At 51.1% G+C, this 20,788-nt stretch overlaps 1 protein-coding gene across 2 annotated transcripts in view; it reads right to left on the bottom strand.

Moving 5' to 3' along the window:
* Positions 1-2,613: 2,613 nt before the first annotated feature.
* The window catches only part of BAHD1 (bromo adjacent homology domain containing 1), a 32,293-nt gene continuing 14,118 nt past the window's right edge, over positions 2,614-20,788 (bottom strand). Inside the window, exons 2-7 of one of the 2 annotated variants that reach the window (XM_015632121.2) lie at positions 13,450-15,093; positions 9,973-10,334; positions 8,217-8,376; positions 7,191-7,267; positions 5,043-5,134; positions 2,614-2,803 (exon numbers count right to left, since the gene is read on the bottom strand). In XM_015632121.2, the coding sequence (XP_015487607.1) occupies positions 2,614-2,803; positions 5,043-5,134; positions 7,191-7,267; positions 8,217-8,376; positions 9,973-10,334; positions 13,450-15,076 (2,508 nt within the window). In that variant the 5' untranslated portion in view covers positions 15,077-15,093. The remainder of the gene's footprint in view (positions 2,804-5,042; positions 5,135-7,190; positions 7,268-8,216; positions 8,377-9,972; positions 10,335-13,449; positions 15,094-20,788) is intronic. The other variant, XM_015632122.3, reaches the window with a different exon arrangement.

Here is a 20,788-nt window from a genome sequence, read left to right as displayed (position 1 = left end):
CAGGTTTGTCCTCTCCAGAGCTGGACCGGAGCCCGTTACGGACCCAGGGCAAGGATAATTTCCTTGCTACCTGGAGAGGAGCCAGGACAAGGTGGAAGCAGGGGGAGATGGGGCTGAAGGAGGAATTTTGGTGAGTTACTGTGGTTCCAAGGCTGGGTCTCACACCTGGGCCCAGCTGCAGCAGTGCTCAGGCTCACCCGGTCGATGGCTCTTGCAGCATTCCGTGTCCAAAGCGCTGCCAGGGAGAAATGGCCACAGCAGCTCTCCTGCTTCAGGTTCAGGGGCAAAGGAGTCCCCATGAAGACAAACATGTGGATTTAGGGCTTCCCATCACCTTCCACCCACTGTGGGGTGCAGCTGCTGTGCTCCCCCCACAGCCGGGCAGCTGTCATTCCCTCCGTGTCACAGGCAGGAGCAGCTCCAGGAGGAATCTCCAGCATTCTCCCTCGCTGCTACAGGGGAAAACTACTTCATATCCTCCCCCAGAAGCATCAGAGACCACACTCTCCCACTGCCTCCTTGCACCCCTTCATCCAAGTGTCCCCGAAGTGCCATCATTTCCCACCCCAACACAGCCCCACCAACGTCATTCCAAGAGACCCCCAGTGCCAAGTGAATTGTTCAGGAGAGATCTGGGCAATCCCTTTGACACCAACAGTATCTTGAGGTATAAGTGAGAGAAGATGCTTCACCTGACAATTCTTGCTTACACACCTGGGATCCCCCTTCTTGGAGCTGGGTGTTCTCCCTGGGCTACGCAGGTGGGAATAGACAGGAATTTTCCAGCAGAAATCATCCACCAGCTGCAGGGAGATGCCCACCCTCTGCGGTGGGTGCCAGACCTCATCATCCCCTCAAGCCATTGCCTCTGGACACGTTCCCCTCTTTGGTATGTAGAGCAAATCTCTGGAGAACTCCTGCGTGCCTGAACTATTCCATGCAAGGAATTGGAAGCCGAGGGTTTTCTCTCCAGGCCCAGCAGGTGTGCGGCCACTGGAGCAAGGTGACAAGCCCTGCGTGCCCAGGGAGCACAGGGAATGCTTCCACTGGTGGGACATTAAAGCAGAATGGACACTTCCACCATGAAACACAAGTTTAGAAGCCTCAAAAGACTGGGAAAACGCAGATCCCTCGTTTCAGTGAGCGGCTCCAGCCAGCAGGAATGTGGGTGGCACGGGGTCGGTTCTGCTGTACGTTAGTGCAATCTCGGGCTGGGCTCCCAGCCTGGTGCAGTGACTCCCCAGGATGTGACACTGTCCTTTGGTTTGCTTTGGGATTAACTCCAAGTTAGCATTGAGATAAGCTAAGGTCTGTCTGGGATCTAAGGTCTGTCTGGGATCTGTACAGGTAAGGCAAGAGGCAGGACCTGCAGGGCTTGCATGGTCCACGTGAACCTTTCCCGATGCTCAGGTCCTTTCAGGAGCCACAAAGCCACTTTGGTGAGCTTGCTTGGACACCGGGATGAGTTTGGAGGGGGAGAGGCTGCTCATGGCTTCAACAGCACTCCCAGGACCAGGACAGTCACATGGGGAAGGAGTTTTAAAAAGCCAAAAACACACAAGAAAGCGGTTTGCCACTTCCCCCTCTGGCTTCTTCCCACTGCCACTTATGGGGATAAGCATGGTCTGTAAAGGACATTACAGGAACCAAACTGCGAAGAAAGAGAAAATCCAGGGCCCCCTGAGCCATCAGAGGAAGAGCAACACTCAGAAGAGAAGAGGAAACATGGTTCTCCCCAGCAGAGCCCACTTTGTGAGCCCCAAGCTTCCAAGTGATGCATGTCAGTGAGTGCTGGGCCTTGGGAATGGGGCACAGAATCCTGTGGGTTTGGTTAGGACACCTGGGACAGGACCAGCTCTAACCCTGCACTGGGGTGTGACACCTGCCACCTTGCCAGCTCCCTTTGCTCCACCACGGAGCAGGCTCCAAGGCGCAGTCTAGGTGGTGAATCATGGAGCAGCGAGGTGAGGGGAGGGAAAAGATGAGGGAGAACAGGGGTCACTTCTTCCCCTGATGGAGCAACAACTATCCAAGCATGACACAAGGCCACTCTGCACCCAAGCAGCTCCCAAAGCTGTATTTCAAAGAAGCTCTCACTGTGGGAATCCTCAGAGTATGTCCTGCAGGACCAAGGAGACTCTCCTGTGCTCTGCCAAGAACTGGGCTCAGTTCAGGGCCCGAAAGCCACTGACTGTCCCAGCCAGACTCAACAAACACTGCACTGACACATCCCTCCTCTACCTTCCCACCTTTCCCCCAGCCATGGCTCTGCATTGCTTCCTGGCTTTTATCCCCTGCAAACCCTCCCAATAGATGCAGCTCTACATACATATATAGATATAGATTTACTTATGCAAATCCCTATATCTATATACATATATTTATTTTTTACGTATATATTTTCATTTATGCTTTTAACGAAGTGCTGTGCTTTCAACTGCTGCCTCCCTCCATGGGCTCCGCTCCTCGCGCGCTCCCGAGTCCCAGGACGGAGCGCTGGGCGCTCCCACCTGCAGCAGCAGGAGGTGGGTGGGAGTGCACAGGTGTTCCCAGGCCATGGGTGCTCCGCTCCGGCGCCGCCCGCTCCTGCCGCGCTCCGAAGGAAGGGCTGTGCTACTGCGGGTTCTTCAGGATGCGCCCGTGCCTGAAGTCGTAGACGTGACGACAGAGGAAAACCAGCTCGGGGTCCGTGTCCTCGGGCACCTTGCGGTGCAGAGGGGTGGAATACTCCTCTGAGGGAGGAACCATGATGGTTTTCCTGCCCGGGATCCCTTCGACTCGACGCTTTGCCAAGGCACAAAATCTGCGGGGCAATCACATTGGAAGAGTTATCAGAGGATCCTGGAATGCTTTGGGTTGGAAGGGACATTAAGGCTCATCCAGTCGCACCCCCTGTCATGGGCAGGTACCTCTCACTAGGTTCCACCTTCCACTAGTCCAGGTTGCTCCAAGCCGCATTCTTCCCAGCCTTGGACCCTGCCAGGGATGGGGCAGCCACAGCTTCTCTGAGCCAGGGCCTCACCACCCTTGTAGGGAAGAACTTACTCCTAATATCCCATCTATCCCTGCCATTTGGCAGTGTGAAGCCATTCCCCCTTGTCCTGACCCTCCAGGCCCTTGTAAACAGACTTTCTCTATTTTTCCTGTAGGCTCCCTTGAGGTACTGAAGGGGGCAATTAGGTCACTCCAAAGCCTTTACTTTTTTCAGGATGAACAATCCTGAGAAATTCTCTGAATTCTCTCAGTCTTTTCTCATAGGAGAGGTGCTCCATCCCTCTGATCAACCTGATGGCCTCCTCTGGACCCACTTCAACAGGTCCGTGTCCTTCCTGTGCTGGGGACCATGAACTCATTCCCTCTCCTGCTGCCTGTGTCCTGCTGGGAGCCACAACTGCAGCTGCTGGAGGATAAGGGGAAGGGAAGGAATGTGGACAAAGCTTTGTTCAAAGAGAACTCCTGCAGGAAGCAACACAAGTTTGTATTTCCATACTGGTGGATATCGTACAGCACCAAAGACGATAGCAATTAACCACCTTGTTTTTACTGCTTTGGCCTCATTTTTGTTAATTAGTGCCTAATAAATGCTTATGCACCAATGTTTAGGAAAACAAAGAATTCAGGATGCCTTCAGGGAACATCTCTCAAAGGTGACCTAACCCATAAGAGTGTGAAAAAATTCCTGCCAGCAGCTGTTCCAGAAGACTGGGGTGTTAGAATGGAAAGGAACTGCTTTGATCCAAAGCTTGGAGATGGGGGGTTTTGTTTGGTTGGCTTTGTTTGATTTGTTATTGTTAGGGTTAGGTTGGGTTTTTTTTTTTCCATTTGTTTGGGAGTTTTGTTTTAGTGTTCTCAAAAGGAAGTTTAAAATTCAGCTTCTAAAGAGCTTGTATAAAAGTTTGTTTTTAGAAATTCCAAGAGCAGAGCCCTGGGTAAGGAGCAGGCTGAGAGGAGGCCTCGGGCATCCCCTCCATGGCAGGGCTGCACAGACCATGAGATGCACCCAGCAGAACTGAAGAGATTTAAAGCACTGGTCTGCATTATGGGGTTGTGCTCATGCAATTCCTATTTTCCTTCAGCCCTGTGTATCCATCACAGGATGGAATATGGATGTTGGGAAGTTCTTACTGACAAAGCTACAATTCAATCAGTAAGAGCCGAACTATAACAGCCCAAGTCACTGCTCCAAAGGGTGCTGCTGCCAAAATCCCAGGATCTGGTGTCCAGCATGAACACTGGCACTTGTACCAGCAGGTTTTTGGGTAGTCTGGTACTTGTGTCCCACAAGGGATGGATATATAGGACCTCCTCCTAGCTCACTTAGTTTTTAGCTCCAAGTTCCATGCTCTCCTGCACACCTGTTCCTGTCTTCCTTGAAACCACATGCAGTGGTCACACAAGCATCAATATTTGGGAGTCCCTTGAGAGGACCACAAGAGACTGGGGAAGGGTTTGGAGCACCAGGAGTGGCTGAGGAAGCTGAGGGGGATCAACCTGGAAAAAAGGAGGCTTGGGGGGACCTTCTGGCTCTCCACAACTCCCCGAGAGGAGGGTGCAGCCAGAGGCTGTCAGGCTCTGCTCCCAGGGAACAAGGGACAGATTGAGAGAAAGCAGCCTCAAGTTGCACCAGGGGGAGGTGTAGGCTGGATATTGGGAAAATTCCTTCAGGGAAAGGGTGGTCAGGCCTTGGAACAGGCTGTGGTGGAGTCACCATCCCTGGAGGGATTTAAAAGCTGTCTGGATGTGGCACTTGGGGACATGGGTCAGTGGTGGCCTTGGCAGTTCCAGGGGACATGTGGACTCGATGATCTTAAAGGTCTTTTCCAGCCCAAACCATTCCATGATCCTATACAATCCATACATGCAATGGATCTGGAGAGGGAGAAGCCCCCAGCCCGCAGCACAGCAAGTGTCACTACCCCAGCTCCAGCCACACCACAGCCTGCAGGGCTGGGACAGCTGGGCTGGCTGGAAATGAGCAGGATGAGAAAGGCTGGAGGCAGGGGGAGGTTTGGGATGTGCAGCAGGTTCAGAGCTCCACCTACCTGCAGTACTCCGCGAAGGTCAGCACGTAGCACTTCTCCTCGATGCAGGCGACGCTGTTCTCGTCCTGGTGCCGCGACGCAAAGATCTCATTCTGTTCGAGGAGGGGAGGGGACAGGTCACCCAGCTGGCCTGGAGCCCCAGGAAGCCCGGCCAGCTCCACACCCTCACCCACCCAGAGAGAGGAGGGCAAACTCTGCACCCTCACCCATCACCTTAACGTGGAGTCACCAAAGCATTCCCATGGTGAATACTCCTCACAGCCCAGACCTGCCGCGTGCTCTCTGCACCACATTTTTACCCAGCAACAGTGAGCAAAGCACCAACTCTCTCCCACCATTTCACCCTGCCCAGCACATTTTGTGAGACCGAGTGTCCCAATCTCACATGAATTTCCAATGTCACAAAGCTCTTCAGCAGCAAGGCTGTGGCTGGCTGCACCCACCGGTCTCCCCTTTCCTCCTGGATTCTCTAATCTATCTTTATATCAAAACTTAAGGAAAACCCATCTTGTCCAATCACTTCCTCCTCCCAATTCAATTAAAAAGGCTGTTTTAGTGGGAGAAGACAACAACCTTTTTCAGAGTCATGGAATAGAATCCTGGAATGGTTTGGGTTGGTAGGGACCTTAAGGATTATCTCATTTCAGCCCCTGCCATGGGCAGGGACATCTTCCACTAGACCAGGTTGCTTCAAGCCCCATCCAACCTGGCCTTGAACACATCCAAGGAGGAGCAGCCACAACCTCAGCTGGCAAACCTCTCTTCAATTTTTCCCAGAGTAATTTAGGGAATTTTGTTCTGCAGCAGGCAGGATTGGTCATACACAGGGCAACCCAACAGAAGAGAAGAAGTTGGGAAGTGCTGAGAAGAATTTCAAGTGTGCTTAGATCAGCAGAGATAATCTCTGGGAACATGGATGCCCTACACAAGTCTGGAAGCATTCCCTGCAGGCTCCATTTCTGCTTTGCTGGAAGGGAAAACTCATAAAAGGCTGAACATCTGGGGACAGGGTTGATCAGGGACACTGGGAATGCCACACCTGTCTTCTGCACCTTGGGGTTCTGCTTCACTCCTCAAGTCAAAACTACCTGAGTCACCCTGGCAAGCCTGGCCCAGCCCTCAGCCCAAGCTCTCTCTTGTTTGAAGAATTGTGTGATTTAAGTGGGTTTGCAAAAACCTGGCTTAATTCCTCCTGGCATTCTCCCTGGACTGAAATGCAACTGGATACACTCACCTTTCATTTATAAAGTGCCACATTTTGGTTTAGAAACTCACCTGTGCCCTGCAAATGAGGCAGTTACAAGTCCCTGGATGCTCATGAGCCCTGCTCTCAAACCCTCCCTCCATTTTTATTTAAAAAAGTAATAGAAATTAAGAAAGCACCAAGTGTTTAAAATTGGGTTGAACGCAGCAGTGAATTCTTCATTCCCAGTTAAAACCAGCTTGTTCTGTCACCAACACAAGCCCAAAGCAGAGCAAGGCGTGAAGTCACAGTGATTCACACATTTTTTCCTTAAAAAGCAACTCCATTATCCTGGCACAGCATCCTCAAGTCAGATTTTAGTTCTCATCATAAACCTATGCAGGGCAAGGATGATGCATCCGCGTTTCTGTACAAAACTAACACGTTTTTGGAGTTTAAGAAGCAGATTAAGGGATTTATTAAAAGGCAGCACATGACACAGGCACTCCAGTTTCCTGCAAAATGGCAGCAGGAGCTTTTGCATCAGGCTCTGCAGTCCTGTAGGAATTAGAATATGTTTTTGGAAAGGTGCCTGATCTTGATTCCATATAAACTTATTCTTCCTTATTCTTAAAGTAACAGTCAAAATTAGTTTTTACTTAATATGTGGGATTTTCTCAGATTAAAGGGAGAAACATCAACAGTTTCTGTTAGAGCCTCCACATAAGGAACCCAGCAGTTTTTTTAAGAGCCCAGAGTTTCCCCACAGGACAATAAATCTGGGGGAAAAGCCCAACTATAGGACAACCACCACTCAATACATCTGCCAACACCTGCATCACAGCCAAGAGTGCTCCACTGTACTCAGCTTGAAGCCACCCAGGAATGCAGGGAGATGTTGGGGCAGTCCCCTCGTCCTGCAGGAGCACAGACAGCCCGGGATGCCCTGCCCCATCCGGACTCACCTGGTGCATGCTGGGGTTGCGGCCTCCCTGAGTGTGCTCCGGTCTGTAATACCACAGGAGGCTCATCATCAGCTCCCCTGCAACAACACAGATTAAAGCAAGTCAAGCCTCAGCTTTCTCCAAGTGTTTTCCCACTCATTCCCGGCTTCCTCCTGCTGCTCCATCCCCTTCATTCCCACAGCGCTCACGGAGAGGCAGCTGTGGCTGATAAATATTTCATGCTGAACTAGGTGTCCCTTTGTTACAGCAAGAAGCTGCATGGAGTCGGTCATGTTGCTTTTCCACTACACCTTTGCCTCCTCCTACTTAGGTTACAACATCCCAAGGAAGTCAGGCACAAAAAACTCCCCAAAGATTCAAAAATCAAATGTTTCCACCTGAAAAAAGAATCCATTCAGCACACAAATTGGAAAAGATGCTTGTCCAAAGGCAGGAACTTGCAGCATTGATTCTGAGGTTCAGGGCAGAATTGCTGCTGCATTGACACAGCCACAATGGGCTTCACCACACCTCGATTTATGTCCTTTACACAGAATTTTTGGGGTTTCTTTTCCCCTCTTTTAAGCACTACCTCTACTTTAGAGCATTTGGCTCAGCATCCTTGGCTCAGAGATTGCCAGTCAGACACCAGATCTCACCATAAGTCCCCACAACTCCCATCCCCAGCTCTACTGGGGTCCATCAGAGCTGCTGCAGAAGAGCCCTGTTCCCACCAGCTCCCAGACCAGATGTTGGATTGAAGCAAACAGCAGCTCCCCCGATGTTTGAGCAATGAAATAATACGGCAGAGGGCTGCTAAGGCGGGCACTTGGCAAATATTATGTGCTTTCACATCCAGGAAGATTTCCATTTATCAGCCCCAGACGAGTGATTAAGGAGCATTCCAGTTCCTGGAACAATCCAAATGGAAGCCACGGCGCTAATCTCCATCAGCCTGTACCCTAACCAGCCTGCATCTCTCCTGAGATCCATCCCTTCCCTGCTTCCAGCTCACTGTCAAGCACACACACTGTCCTGGCACAGTACCTGTCTTGGGGTCCTCCCAGAGGGCGGAGATCTTGGCGACGTAGGGCATGGATTTCTTGCGGGGCCCCGATTTGAGGAGCACGGTGTCCCGCACCCGGATGATCTCCCCGTCCCTCTCCACAGCCTGGTAGCTCTTGCGCACGGCCGGCTCCGGCTCGTTCTGCACACACAGGAACCAAAACAACCCCAGTGAGCAGGCAAAGGGTGACTTTGTGGTTCTCCTCCATGTGCTGGCAGTGAGGAGCAGCTCACCAAGGGGACAGCACATCTCACAAAAGCCCTAATTGCTGAAATTGATACTCTTATTTCAAATTAAAACACACTTGCTCCTTCCATTCTGCAGGCAAAACCACAATCTTCAGGAAAATCACCTTTCCACCTGCCTACATGGACAGCTGCTTTTCCTTCCCATTCAAAGGCATCAAAAACTAGGTTTGTTTTGAATGCTATTTCTCCAATACAAACATAGTAAGAAAACAAATAATATATGAAATATTTGACATAAGCAGGGCAGGGAGTGGCAGGGAGGCCGTGGCACAAAGCCTTCCTTAGCAGGACTGCCAATGATTCCTTTGTACCCTCTGACAGTACAAAGTAATCACTTTTGGGACTATTAACCAGGGGTTTTTGGTTTGCTTTTGCTCTGAGTTTCATTTCAGAATGCATGAGCAGGAAGGTTTAGCCTCCTGCCAGATCTCCCAGGCAGGATTGGAAGCATCTTAAGGAGATTAACGCCTCGCTGCTCCTTTGGGGTGTGACAGCCTGAGGGATGGATGCACAAGGCCAGTCTATGGCCTTGACAGGCTTCATTCTGGCACAGTCCTTGGCACCTGGACACAGTCCCAAAGGCTAAAGCTCTAAAACCTGCCCTGGCTGCTCCTCTCAGCAGCCCAAGGTTGTGCCATCACACCAAGCAGCAGCACAGATCCTGTCTGGACCACAGCCCTCTTTCCTCCTGACATCTACTGCACATCAATGCCTTGTCCCACCTTCCCAGACACCACGTGGGGCCCATTTCAAGCTCTTATGCTTTAATAAGATGAAGGATATTGCCTTCTCTCACAATTGAAGTGGACTTGACTGGAGCTAATTGAATTCTCTGGCAGGAAATCTCCCATTTTACAGGAACCAGTCTCTGCCCCTGAACGCAACAAATGGGAAAGTACAGACAGGAAATCCCTGGAGGAGCAACTGGCTGTGCCATTATACAAGTCACAAGAAAGGGGATTTTGGGTGCTAGAAAAATTCCACCTGGGAGCCAGTATATGTCTCAGTCCTCTGTGCTCTGGAAGATCCTTGTGGGGCTACAGACACCGTGAGAGCCACCTTATGAGAGCTGCCTGTAGACCTGCCCCTTATAATTGAGGCTACAACAACCCTCAGCTTCTCAGACAGGTTTGCCATACCCAGGAGAAAGTAGCTGGAGGATGATGCCTGTAGGAGGGACTCCCACGTGCCTCAGAGGTGCCACCCTCGTACATACCGGAGCCGGGAGGATCCGTCACCTTTCAGCTGAGGCCAGCACAGGAGCAGCAGGTTCTCCTCCCCTCCCAAACCACACTGTGCAAGGTAACACCAGGGCACAGAGGCAACAGAGCCTGAAGTGCCTCTGCTCCCACTGGAATTTCACCGAGAGGTTCTAGACAGCACCTAGTGACCATCTCCAGCTGGAAGCGAGCCCCAGAACTCCCAAGCCTTCATGCCTGGAGGTGCACAGGCAGCTGTCCCTGCCCAGCCCCAGCACTCAGACACCTACCACGACGTAGACAGCCTTCTCACAGGCCGTGCCCACGGGGATCCAGCCGTTGGTGGCTCTGCGCCGGCTGATCCGCTGCTGCTTGGGGTGGGAATGGCCCCCCGCCGCTTTGCTGTTGGAGGCGTGCAGGCAGCCTGGAGTATTCCGCAGCCCGGACTTGGAGCCGCTGGGAGGCTTGGAGCTCTGAGGACATTCTCGGGCCATGGTCTGAGGGTCAGAGTTGGGGGTCTGCAGGTGAGGAACGGGCTCTGCAGCCGGCGGCACGCTGGGCACGGGACATCCTGAGAGCGGGTGGGCAGGCGACGCGGGGTGTCCTGCCACCGGGATTGTGAGGTTCAGCTGGTCCAGAGACTTGCAGCCTTCTAAGGGAAGGGAAGAAATGAGTCACGGATCTCATCTGGAACATAAAGCAACTACACAGCCGGGACTGTCCCGCACCACGGCCGCTTTTCCTTGAAATCCCCTTTATTGCATTATAGCTGTAAAGACTCTTCAGGCTGTAATTTCGTTTTGCACTGTCACTGGATTGTAAAAGCAAAGCCATTTCCGAGCCTGCGTGTTCCAGTGCTCCGCCGATGACACTGCACCACAACAAACCCATCTGAATCCCAAGTAATGCCAGCCAGGAATACACACAAGGCTGGCCAATGTCCAAAGCAGTTCCAGCCTGTCAATATGTATAATAGAAATAAAAGGCTTATCGAAACAATGGGAAGGATTAAATCATACTGCCAAAAGCAGCCAGCTTCTTTCAAAAAGCCGAATTCTACTAATCAGGGAAAATTGAGAAGATTCTCCAAATTAAGTCCAGAAAGATGAAACAAGGCGGAACACAACCACAAGATGCTGCACCCTCAGCAAAACTGTTCCCTGCAGCATACACAGGAACCTCAGCAGGTTGGAATTTGGCTGACACTGCCTCTCAGAGCATCCCAGAAATTCCTTGCTCTGCTCAGGAGTCACAAACAAGCCCCAACCTGGCCAATGGAAGAACCAGTTGTAATTACGTCCTATCAGCAGGAAAAGAGCTCCTGGACCAACATATGATGCACCCCTGTTCCCTAAACCTGAGACTGTGCTTTTTGGGGTGACCAAAGGACAGCTCCAGTCAGGGTCTGGGAGATGCCTCAGACCAGAGCTTACAAATCTGAAGGGAAAATTCCATCCAAAGCCACACAGCTCCAGCCAAAGAACTGCTGGGACCTCTCAAAGAAACAGGAAATTATTCACTCCTGCCTCCCCACCTTACCCTCCCTAAGGGCTGCAGACAAGCCACTGTGGAGCTGTGAGTGCAAGGGATGCCACAGATCATCCTCATCAATCAAATCAACCAATTAATCAAATTAACCCTGAGTAGCAAATGCCACAGGAGCCCCCCAAGAGTGCCCAGACATCAGGATGCAGGCACTGGCAGGCACAGAACACATGAAGCAAGGAATCATCTCTCAGGTATTTTGCTTACAAAAGCAGCTTTTGAGCTTGAGCTAGAGCAGAATGAAGCTTCACAAAAATCTCTACTGAACGTCAGTGCCCTGGTGCAGAGCTGCTCTTGGTGGCACCCCTGGGACTCCTTCCTTGGTCACACGCACTTCCAGCCGCTCCAAGAGCACTGGCACTAAAGCAGCTCTCACAGCCTGTCCCAGCTGCTTTCCACCACTCTGCTTTCACACTGCCCAAGATCACAGCCCAGTCCCTGGATTTGTACCACACAGACACTGATATTTCCCTATAAACACCTGGAAGACACCAAATCAGACAGACGTAACACACAGCATTTGGCATGTCAGGCAGTATCCCTCTCTGATGGGAGCCTGCTGCTTGCAGCCAAAGTGCTTCTTCAGTTCATTAAAATGCCCCACTCTAGGGAAGGAAAATATTTCAGAGGTGCATAATTATATGAAAATCAATCCCTAACCTAAGGCCCCGTCAGTGTCCTCTGAGACCTCCTTATATGCTTCAATCCACAAACCAAAATCTCAATGATTCCATTGTTACAAGTTTTTAAATCTAAGTTGCTCTCAGGAAATCACAGCAAGGGAGATCTCAGTAGCAGGGTGACACACTAGCAAATACCCACTCCTGGAACTGCTGCTGCCCTTGCCAGCACCAGGAGGAATCACTGAATCCACAGGGAGGGCTGAGCTCTGGAAAATACTCCATCTGCACTGCCTGCACCCTTCTGGCTGCACAAAATCAGAGGCACCAGCATGCAAAAGCTGAGGAACAAAGTAGACTGGTATGACCTCGGGGCACTACACAGAAACTGTCAGGCAAGAACACACTGCTGAGCTGGTTGTCTTGTGAGCACTCCACTTTCAAGAGCTCTGAAGCCACCAGCAAGCCCTGTCTGGCTGCTGCCGTAGGAAGCAGCACCATGACAGCGGGGATATTTCGGGAAAACAGAAATTACACTTCAACCAAACGCTCCTGAGTTTCAGCAGCTTCCTACAACGGAAGATGACAAAGCCTCGCTTGAACCAAAACTCCATCCACCTACCTGAAAATCTGTTCTCAGTGGGTAAGTCATGCCAGCTCCTGGCTGGAACACGTGGTTAGTGGAAAGATCCCACTGGATCTTTCCCACTGCTGGCTGCACTCCCAGCAGCTGGAGAGCAGCCTCCTCTACAGACCGACTGTTTGCAGCACTGTCCAGCCTGATGGCTTTACACACGGTACTGGTGTCTGATAACCCCCACACAGCACTCCACTTTTAAATATTTAAAAAGGTATTTTTCAACGGCAGAGGCAAAGCTCCAAGATAAAGCAGGAAGTCTGAAAAGCAGCCGGGGACAGAGGAGAGCCAGGCAGGTAACAGTGTTTCCATCCCCCTCACCCCTCCTCTTTCCAGTGCTTCATTGTCAGACACGGAACCAAAGATGGGATCAAGAATTCCCAAACTAACAGCGCACCTGGCACTTAGACCACCACAGTGAAACTCCCTACACAGCCCTGCCAGCTCTGATCCATCCATGGAATCCAAAAAGCCTGCAGCCCCCAGCTGGCATCACCAGAGTCTAACAGCAGTCAATGCCTGCTTCTCCACAGGCTCTGTGAGGATGCCTCAGCCCCCAGAGCGAGGTTTTGGGATGGGAGGAGTAACTCATCCTGGTGTGCTCCCGACCCTCTCGGAGCGGCGCAGCGGGATGGAGTGCAGGAACTGAACCCTGCTCGTTTTACACAGATCAAAGCTCAGCCTTAGCTCCAGCGTGACAAGCCGTGAGTCAACTTCTCGCTGCCCAAATCCTTTCACCGATTCTCTGCTTTCCACACCAACAAGACCTTTCAGTGGGAAAAACCCTCCGGGCTAAAAACGGGGGAAAGGGAGGTGGAAGGCGGATCCCTTCCAAGCCGCAGCTCGGCTGTGGAGCTGAGAACCGCTCGCAGAGGGAACCAGCCTCCAGGCAAGCAGGCACCGCGCCGAGCCACCCTCTTCTCCCGGGAACGCCGGCCGGGATTTGCGCGCACTTTGCACCTTACCTGCTGCAAAAGGCATTTTGTAGGGGTAGCTGTTCCGTCCCGTGTGCACGCTGCCGATCCTGCCCTCCGGGACGTGCACCACGCCGCAGACGCTGTAGCTGCTCACGGCCGCTCCCTCCCCGCAGCAGTACGGAGAGCTGCACCAGTGCAGGGGCTGGAAATGAGCACCTGATGGCAAGGAACCGGAAGATACCAGGAGCCCCTCGCAGGTCGCAGCCTGCGACAGCTCCTCCTTGGGATAAATGGAGCAGGGGGAATAGCCACTGTATCCACTTTGGCCATAATAAACATAAAACCCGTTCAACGGAGTCAGATCTGAGGATTCATAGAGACATCCACAATCCGTGTGATTCCCGGGCACAGGCAAGGGAGGGAACTGCTGCACAGGAAAGGAAGGCTGATGAAATTCCTGTTTGGGGGTTGGGGATTTTTCTCCGGGTCTTCCATACTCTGGCTTCATGGAAGCTTGTCCTCCCATGAGCAAAGGCAGTCTGTGGTAGAAGCCCTCCGTGCTGGCATAGGAGCCAGACAGCGACTCGTAGGGGACAGGCTCTGACGTCCCATAGACCCTGGAAGAGTCCCGCTGCTCCCCTTTCCCAAATGTGCCCAGGGTCTGGCCTTGCCAGCCGTGCTGCCCATCCATTTTTAAGCTGGCCACTTCCTTCTTGGATTTGACACAGTTCTTCCGACCGGCTTTGGCCCATTTGAGTGTAGATTTTGAACAGTGGTTCTCGGACTTGCCCTCTCCGTCCGATTTACTCCTCTGTTTCAGGGGTTGGTCTTTCTCGTGGGTCAGCTTCAGGAAGGCCACGGCGTTCAGGCTGGCCAGTCTCTTTGGGGTGGGATGGTAGGAGACGGCACCATCCTCCCTCTTTGCCCCATCATCAAAGACCTCGTCCAGCGAATGCTCACAGCTATTACATTTCTGACTGGCCTCATGCCGGTTCTTTCCTTTCCCTGTTTTCACAGCCGGTTTTTCCAGGGCAGGGCAGTTGTCACCGGCTTTGCACTGCAAGCCCTTGAGGGTACAGTCCCCAGCAGCCTTCCCAGAGTCCCTGCGGAAGCGCCTGCCGGATAACAAGCCATCGTCCCGTTCAAACAGCAGGTTGTTCACCGCCTCCGCGTTCAGCGAGGCCAGCCGGCGCTTCCTGGGCTCCGAGGGAGCAGGATCAAAGTCCTGCTCCGGCCCGGGATAAGTTACCGTGCACTTCTCCCCGGATGAGTCACTCTTGCCCGCTCCCACAGGCTGAACTTGTTCTGAGAACAAAGCAGATCCCAAATCCTCAACCCAGCTGGGAAGGTGCTTTTTTTTACAGCTTGGGGTCTGTTTGGACAGAGAGCCAGCCACATCCTCCAGCCTGGTGAGGAGCACCTTGCAGGTCTTTTTGCTCACCGAGGGGAGCAGCCGCCTCCGCAGCGGGTACGTCTTTCGCACTTCACGCAAACTCTTGCTTTTGTTACTCCCTACAAACCTAGTGGGACAGTTTGGAGCCTCCGAGGCATCTCCATCCCGCTGCTCTGCGTTGGCCCTGTCCATCCTCCTGCTGCCTATTGGCGACGAGGCCTGGCCAGCAGAACCAGCTGGATGTTTTAGAAGGAAAAGTTGTTTTTTCCGGGCATGCGTCATAGGATCAATGTCCAATCCTGGGAATGAATGGGAGAAAACATCTATTAATATCGCTGAGAGGGTCCCATCTCCTCACAAAGCACCAACTGCCAACTAGGAAATATTTGGGGAAGCTTGTTTCCATACAGCGGAGTCTCTTTGGGTGAGAGCCAGTTAAGCCAATTAAGAGACAGGATGCAATCAGTTTAATATTAAGCCATGTAACATGACAGCAATTAAAAACAAGGTGGTGATGGCAAATGCCACAGCAGCTGGGGAAAGCTGGGTCCGGACAGAGAGCTGCTCACCCAGCTCTTCCACTGATGCTGCTCCTAGCACCTTACAAATTCCCATCAAATCTCCAAAATCTGAAGGCTGGTCCAGGGTACAGAGCAGACATAACCCCCAGTCTGTGACTGCCTGCATGTTGATACAGGCAGGCTGCTCCAGTATCATTTTCTGAGACAATTAGGCAAAAGAAAAACAGAAAGTCCACCTACTCAGGTGAAAAGAAAACTTGGGCTATTAAGCAGAGACCTGCCAACATTAATAAATTAAATACATGCAAATCCCTGTGCAGGTTGGAACCTGGCTGTCCGCTGCTCTTGTCAATCCCTGTAGCTGTGTTTCATAGAAGTTGTGGGCACCAAACACCAAATCACGGTGGGCAGAGAGGCCCTAAAGATACATTCATGGCAGGATAAAGAAGCCTGGGCTTCCTGAGTTATCAAACTTTTAATTAAGCAATTCTGCAGTCTGAAGGAGCACACATTAGCATATGAAGCTGTAGGTCCAAGGCTGAGACAGGGTATGGCTGTGTGATACTAACCTATAGACATTAAAAATGTCAGTGTAATTGAGTGATAGTGGAATAGATTTAATGAAGTCTGTCCCTGAGCATCAGAAACAGCAGCAAAGGACAATTACTTTCATTCAATGGTATTTACAAAATAGTCAAATTCCATTTACTGGCAGAAAAGAGCTGATCTTTTTATCAGCATCCACCTAGGATGGGTTTGCTCTTCCCTGCAATCAGGATTCGGGCTGTAACTCCCCTCAATTGACACTGGTCTGCCACTTTTGAGGCTTTTAATTAAAGCTCCTACTGCTTTGGCAGTGATTAGAACAAAGCTCCCGAATTACAAGAACTGTTCATTTGATATGGTTTAATCAAGCTGATAATTAGATTATCTATTTGAAATAAGCCCGATGTGTTTTAATTGCCTTACTTATATATGCATTAACTAAGGGAAATTCAGGAATTGAAACCCGCTGGGGTTTGCACAGTGCTTTTCTAGATGTCATGCTCTTGGCAATGGGTTTTGGGGTGACTGAGTCCCTCCACCCCGTTAAACAGGGTATATCCCATGGCTGGTGCCCCAGGGGGAGAGCTTGGTGCGGAACAATTTATATATGTCCACATTTTTCTTAATGGAAAATCAGGCTCTGGGAATTAGAAGGATCAAGTCAGACAGAATTTCCTCCAGAACTGAATTCTTCTTGCACAAGAGGCTAAACTGGCCACATGCGATCTCTGGAGTTTGGAAGAGGACTACAGTTTTAAAAAATAGATCAGGCAGAGCAGGATTTAGCAGAGACAAAACAGGTATCCTGCAGAACATGCCCTGGGGAGGACAACTCCTCCCATGCTATATGGACCAGTGGTTTCCTTGCAACTTTTATCCTATTTTCTACTGTCCCTGCTGAGAGACTGAGCCTCCAGCAGAGGTGAGAACCCCAAAATAAAAAGCCATGGTTTGCCTTAAACCCAGCATCAGGCACCTTGTTCTTCTCAGGTTTCCACAGGCAGGTGCCTGACCCAGCCTGGCACCACACATCCTGGGGGTTTTGTGCTCAAATGAGTTGGAATAACTGCTGAAAACTGGGTGCTGTAGGTGTGTCTGTTCATGGCATAGATGCTCTAAAGTTAGGAAAAGGCTGGGAGAGACTGAGGGAAGGGGGTGTAAGAGAACTGGGACTGTTCAGCCTGCAGAAGCTTTGAAGTGACCAAATTGTTCATTCCAGCAGCTGAAGGGGCCTACAGAAAAGCTGGAGAGGGGCTTTGAACAAGGGCCTGGAGTGACAGGACAAGGGGAAATGGCTCCACCCTGACAGAGGGCTGGGTTAGATGGGATATTAGGAATAAACTTCCTGTGAGGGTGGTGAGACCCTGGCACAGGTTGCCCAAAGAAGCTGTGGCTGCCCCACCCCCGACAGTGTCCAAGGCCAGGCTGGATGGGGCTTGGAGCAACCTGGGATAGTGAAAGGTGTCCCCAACCATGGCAGGGGGTGGAACTGTTTGAGCTTTCCAACCCAAACCATTCCAGAATTCTATGATTCACTGCCAGCACCTATGGAACAAAAGCTATCCTTAGTGTGCTGCAGTACTCAGAGGTTTTTCCACACCTCTGCAATCACCTGCACTGCGTGGATTGCTTTGTGAGGGGGATGCTCCTGCTCCCAGCTCACTTGGGATCTGGCAATCCCTCCTCTTCCCTCAGCACAACACAGAGACAGAACTTTTGATCACAGCTCAAAACTCAGCCCTCTGACAGGCAAATGCATCATTCCTCAAAATCAGAGTCCTGCCGAGCTTCCTTCCAGTGGGTATTGTGCTCCTGCCAGCTGGGAAGGGAGAGTGGCAGAGCTCTTCATCCTCTATCCACCTTTGTAATGCTTCACAAAGCACAGAAAAGCTGCTTGTGCCCAGAAGTCTCCAAGAAAGTGCGAGACAATGTGGAGAACTGAAAGTGAAGCTACTTAAATCAGAACCACCCATTTATTGCTCGTGGCTGAGGAACTGGATTAATGATGAGAAGACACTGAAGTGCTGGAAATTAAAGTTCCAAGCAGCTCAGACTACCCAGCTGCATCCAGAGCCCACCAACCATTTTAAAGCTAGTTGGAATCGCTACCTCCTTATCATACAATCGAAGAATGGTTTGGATTGGAAGAGACCTTAAAGCTCATCCCATTCCAACTTCCTGCCTTGGGCAGGGACACCTTCCACTGGCCCAAACTGCTCCAAACCCCATCCAACCTGGCCTTGAACACTTCCAGGGATGGGGCAGCCACAGCTTCTCTAGGCAACATTCCTCTGGCAACTCCTTCCTCAAACCAGACTAGCTCTGAAAAACCATCTTGCCAGCTGCTGAACCCAAACCAGATCAGAATAAAGAAAAATTACAACCACTTCTAGTTTCGTGCTAGAATAAAACCATTACCCAAACAGCAAACTCAGGAGAGAGTTGGTGCCTCATTAGCAGGAAAAGATGCAAGTGTGATAACAGCTGCATGTTCTGTAATCATGCAGCTGCAGCATCTGTCTCTCCCTCTCCAGCACTTGATTGCAAGTGAAATTAGAAGAAACTAGTCTGGGACTACCCCTTCAAGCCCCATTTCCTCTCCAGAGCTTCACTACAGAGATGTGCACGCTCCAAGACACGATGCCAAAAGCACAGAAATTAAAGCTTTTAAAGCTCCTAATCCATTTGGCACTTCAATAACACACAAAGAGTTACGACAACACCAATCTTCCTCTCCAAGCACGGCACCGCTCCGACGACTCTCAGCCCCATCTACTTGAATCCTGTCTATCCATTTCCATTGGAACAGCTTATGCTGTGACGACAGCCCCACAACTGTGAGTATCTGGAGGATTGGCTCCTTTCTCCCTCCTGCTTTTGCAGGTGAGTAATTCCCAGAGCTCTAAGGAACATGTTGAATGGAAGAAGCCTTGCAGGAGCTACAGGAAATCCAGATAAATCGCAGCAGCATCAGGTATCCCAGGCTGAGTTCCTTGAATGCCATGCACATCCCGTGAGTGGAAACATCGCCTCCCTCTCAAACATTCAGAAAATCTGTAGCTGTTGGAAGCTGCAATTTGTCTTCCCAGGGTCCAGTCCCAATTTTTCTCCTGAGACTCATTGAAAGCTCCATCATCCACATGCTCTGGAGGAAACTGTTTATACAGAGCTCATTAGGCTGCAGCAAGGGCTGGTTTCTCTCTCATCAGCATAGCTCTGACCATTGTAGCAGAGCAGGATTAAATGGGATACTGGGAAGAAATTCTTCCCTGTGAGGATGCTCAGGCACTGGCACAGGTTTGCCCAGAGCAGCTGTGGCTGCCCCATCCCTGGCAGTGCTCAAGGCCAGGTTGGATGGGGCTTGGAGCAAGCTGGGATAGTGGAAGGTATCCCTGCCCATGGCAGGGGGTGGAACTGTTTGAGCTTTAAGATCCCTTCCAATCCAAACCATTCCAGAGTTCTATGATTCACTGCCAGCAGCTCCTGAAAGCCATGTGGACACACAGCCTCCACAGCTTCCAAAAGGCTTATGAAAAGGGATGTGGGGCAACTCTGGCACAGCCAAGAGGATTTCTGGGAGCTGTCCTGGACTGGGCTCTGCTTCACTCCCAGCTCCAACGCCCGTAATTATGCCCCTGTTGCGAAAGCCTGTGTGTGCTCCAGCCACCCGGCTGGGAGTTTTGCAGCTCGTGTGTGGCCGTGATAAATCACAGACAACTGCAATGAGAGCCCAAGGCTTCACACCCCGAGTGCCAAATCTGTCCAAAAGCAGCAGCACAGGGAGCAAATCCGGCTGGGTGCAGGCCTGACCTGCACTACCCAGAGCCAGAGCTGGGAACATCCCCGAGGAGCTCCCTGGCTGATTGCTTGGGAAGGTCTGGCTCAGCCTTGGTTATCTGGTTTCAGATCTTGCCTAGTGGCAGTGCTCTGTCTGGGGAAGCCAAAATTACATTTCTCTGGCTGTTCTCACACTCTCCACAGCCTCAGCAAGCAGCATTCTCAGGGAAGAGGAAAAGGGAAAAAATAGGGGAAAAAGAAGAGGGGTGGGAAGAGAAGGGGGGGATAAAAAGAAGGGGAAAATAAATGGGGGGTGAAAAAGAGGGGAAAAAGGGGGAAAAGTGAGGGTAAAGGGGAGGGGGAAATGGTGTGGGAAAAGAAGGAAGGAAATAAGGGGACAAGTGGGAAAACATCAGTGGAAGTGAACAAAGTACAAGCGTGGTGGAGAGTCACAGGCTATTTCCTCAAGCTCAAAAACAGGGCAGGTTGTTTGGATAATTAATGCGACATCGGGAAAAGCACATTACTTCTCGGAAAGGCACCAGCTTTCCTTTCCCCTTTACCAATGGTAAGAAGCTGTAACACTGTGTCACTTTGTCAGTGCCTGGCTGCTACTGAGCAAAACAGGCAGGAAATGATGAAGCGAAAAACAAATGTGGGCACTGATAAGTGACCTCAGCGACTCCAACATCAGGCACCAAACCCTGATCAAGTTTGGAGCCCCAAAGCTGGGTCTGGTACGTATTTGCATTAAAGTTTCTGAAAGCAAAGCCTTCACTGAACACCCGTGATCAACACTGGCAAAACCACTTCCTATGGCCTTGAAGAACTGCAGATTTACACCCCCAAGAGCTGTCATAAGCCTTTTGCTTGTGACCCCCAACATAAAGCAGCGTTGTTCTGTGTGTCTGTGGGAAGCTCTGGTGCCTCTTCTGCTCTTCACATCCTTCCAAATCCCACTAAATTGGCTCGAGTGGGGTCAGAGCTCGAGAGGCAGCAACACAGGCAGTTTCATACTCACTCTCTGCAGAAGAGATGCAAAAGCTGTGCTTACCCACAGGCAAAGCTATCCTTGCCTCCCCAAAACTCCAGACCCACTCCAAAGCCAGGAAAAACTGGAAGCAGAGACCAGGATTTGTTTCTGTGCCCT

This window comes from Parus major, chromosome 5 (genome assembly GCF_001522545.3).
Source record: "Parus major isolate Abel chromosome 5, Parus_major1.1, whole genome shotgun sequence".
Taxonomy (NCBI): Eukaryota; Metazoa; Chordata; class Aves; order Passeriformes; family Paridae; genus Parus; species Parus major.
This window is presented reverse-complemented; position numbering and strand designations above follow the sequence as displayed.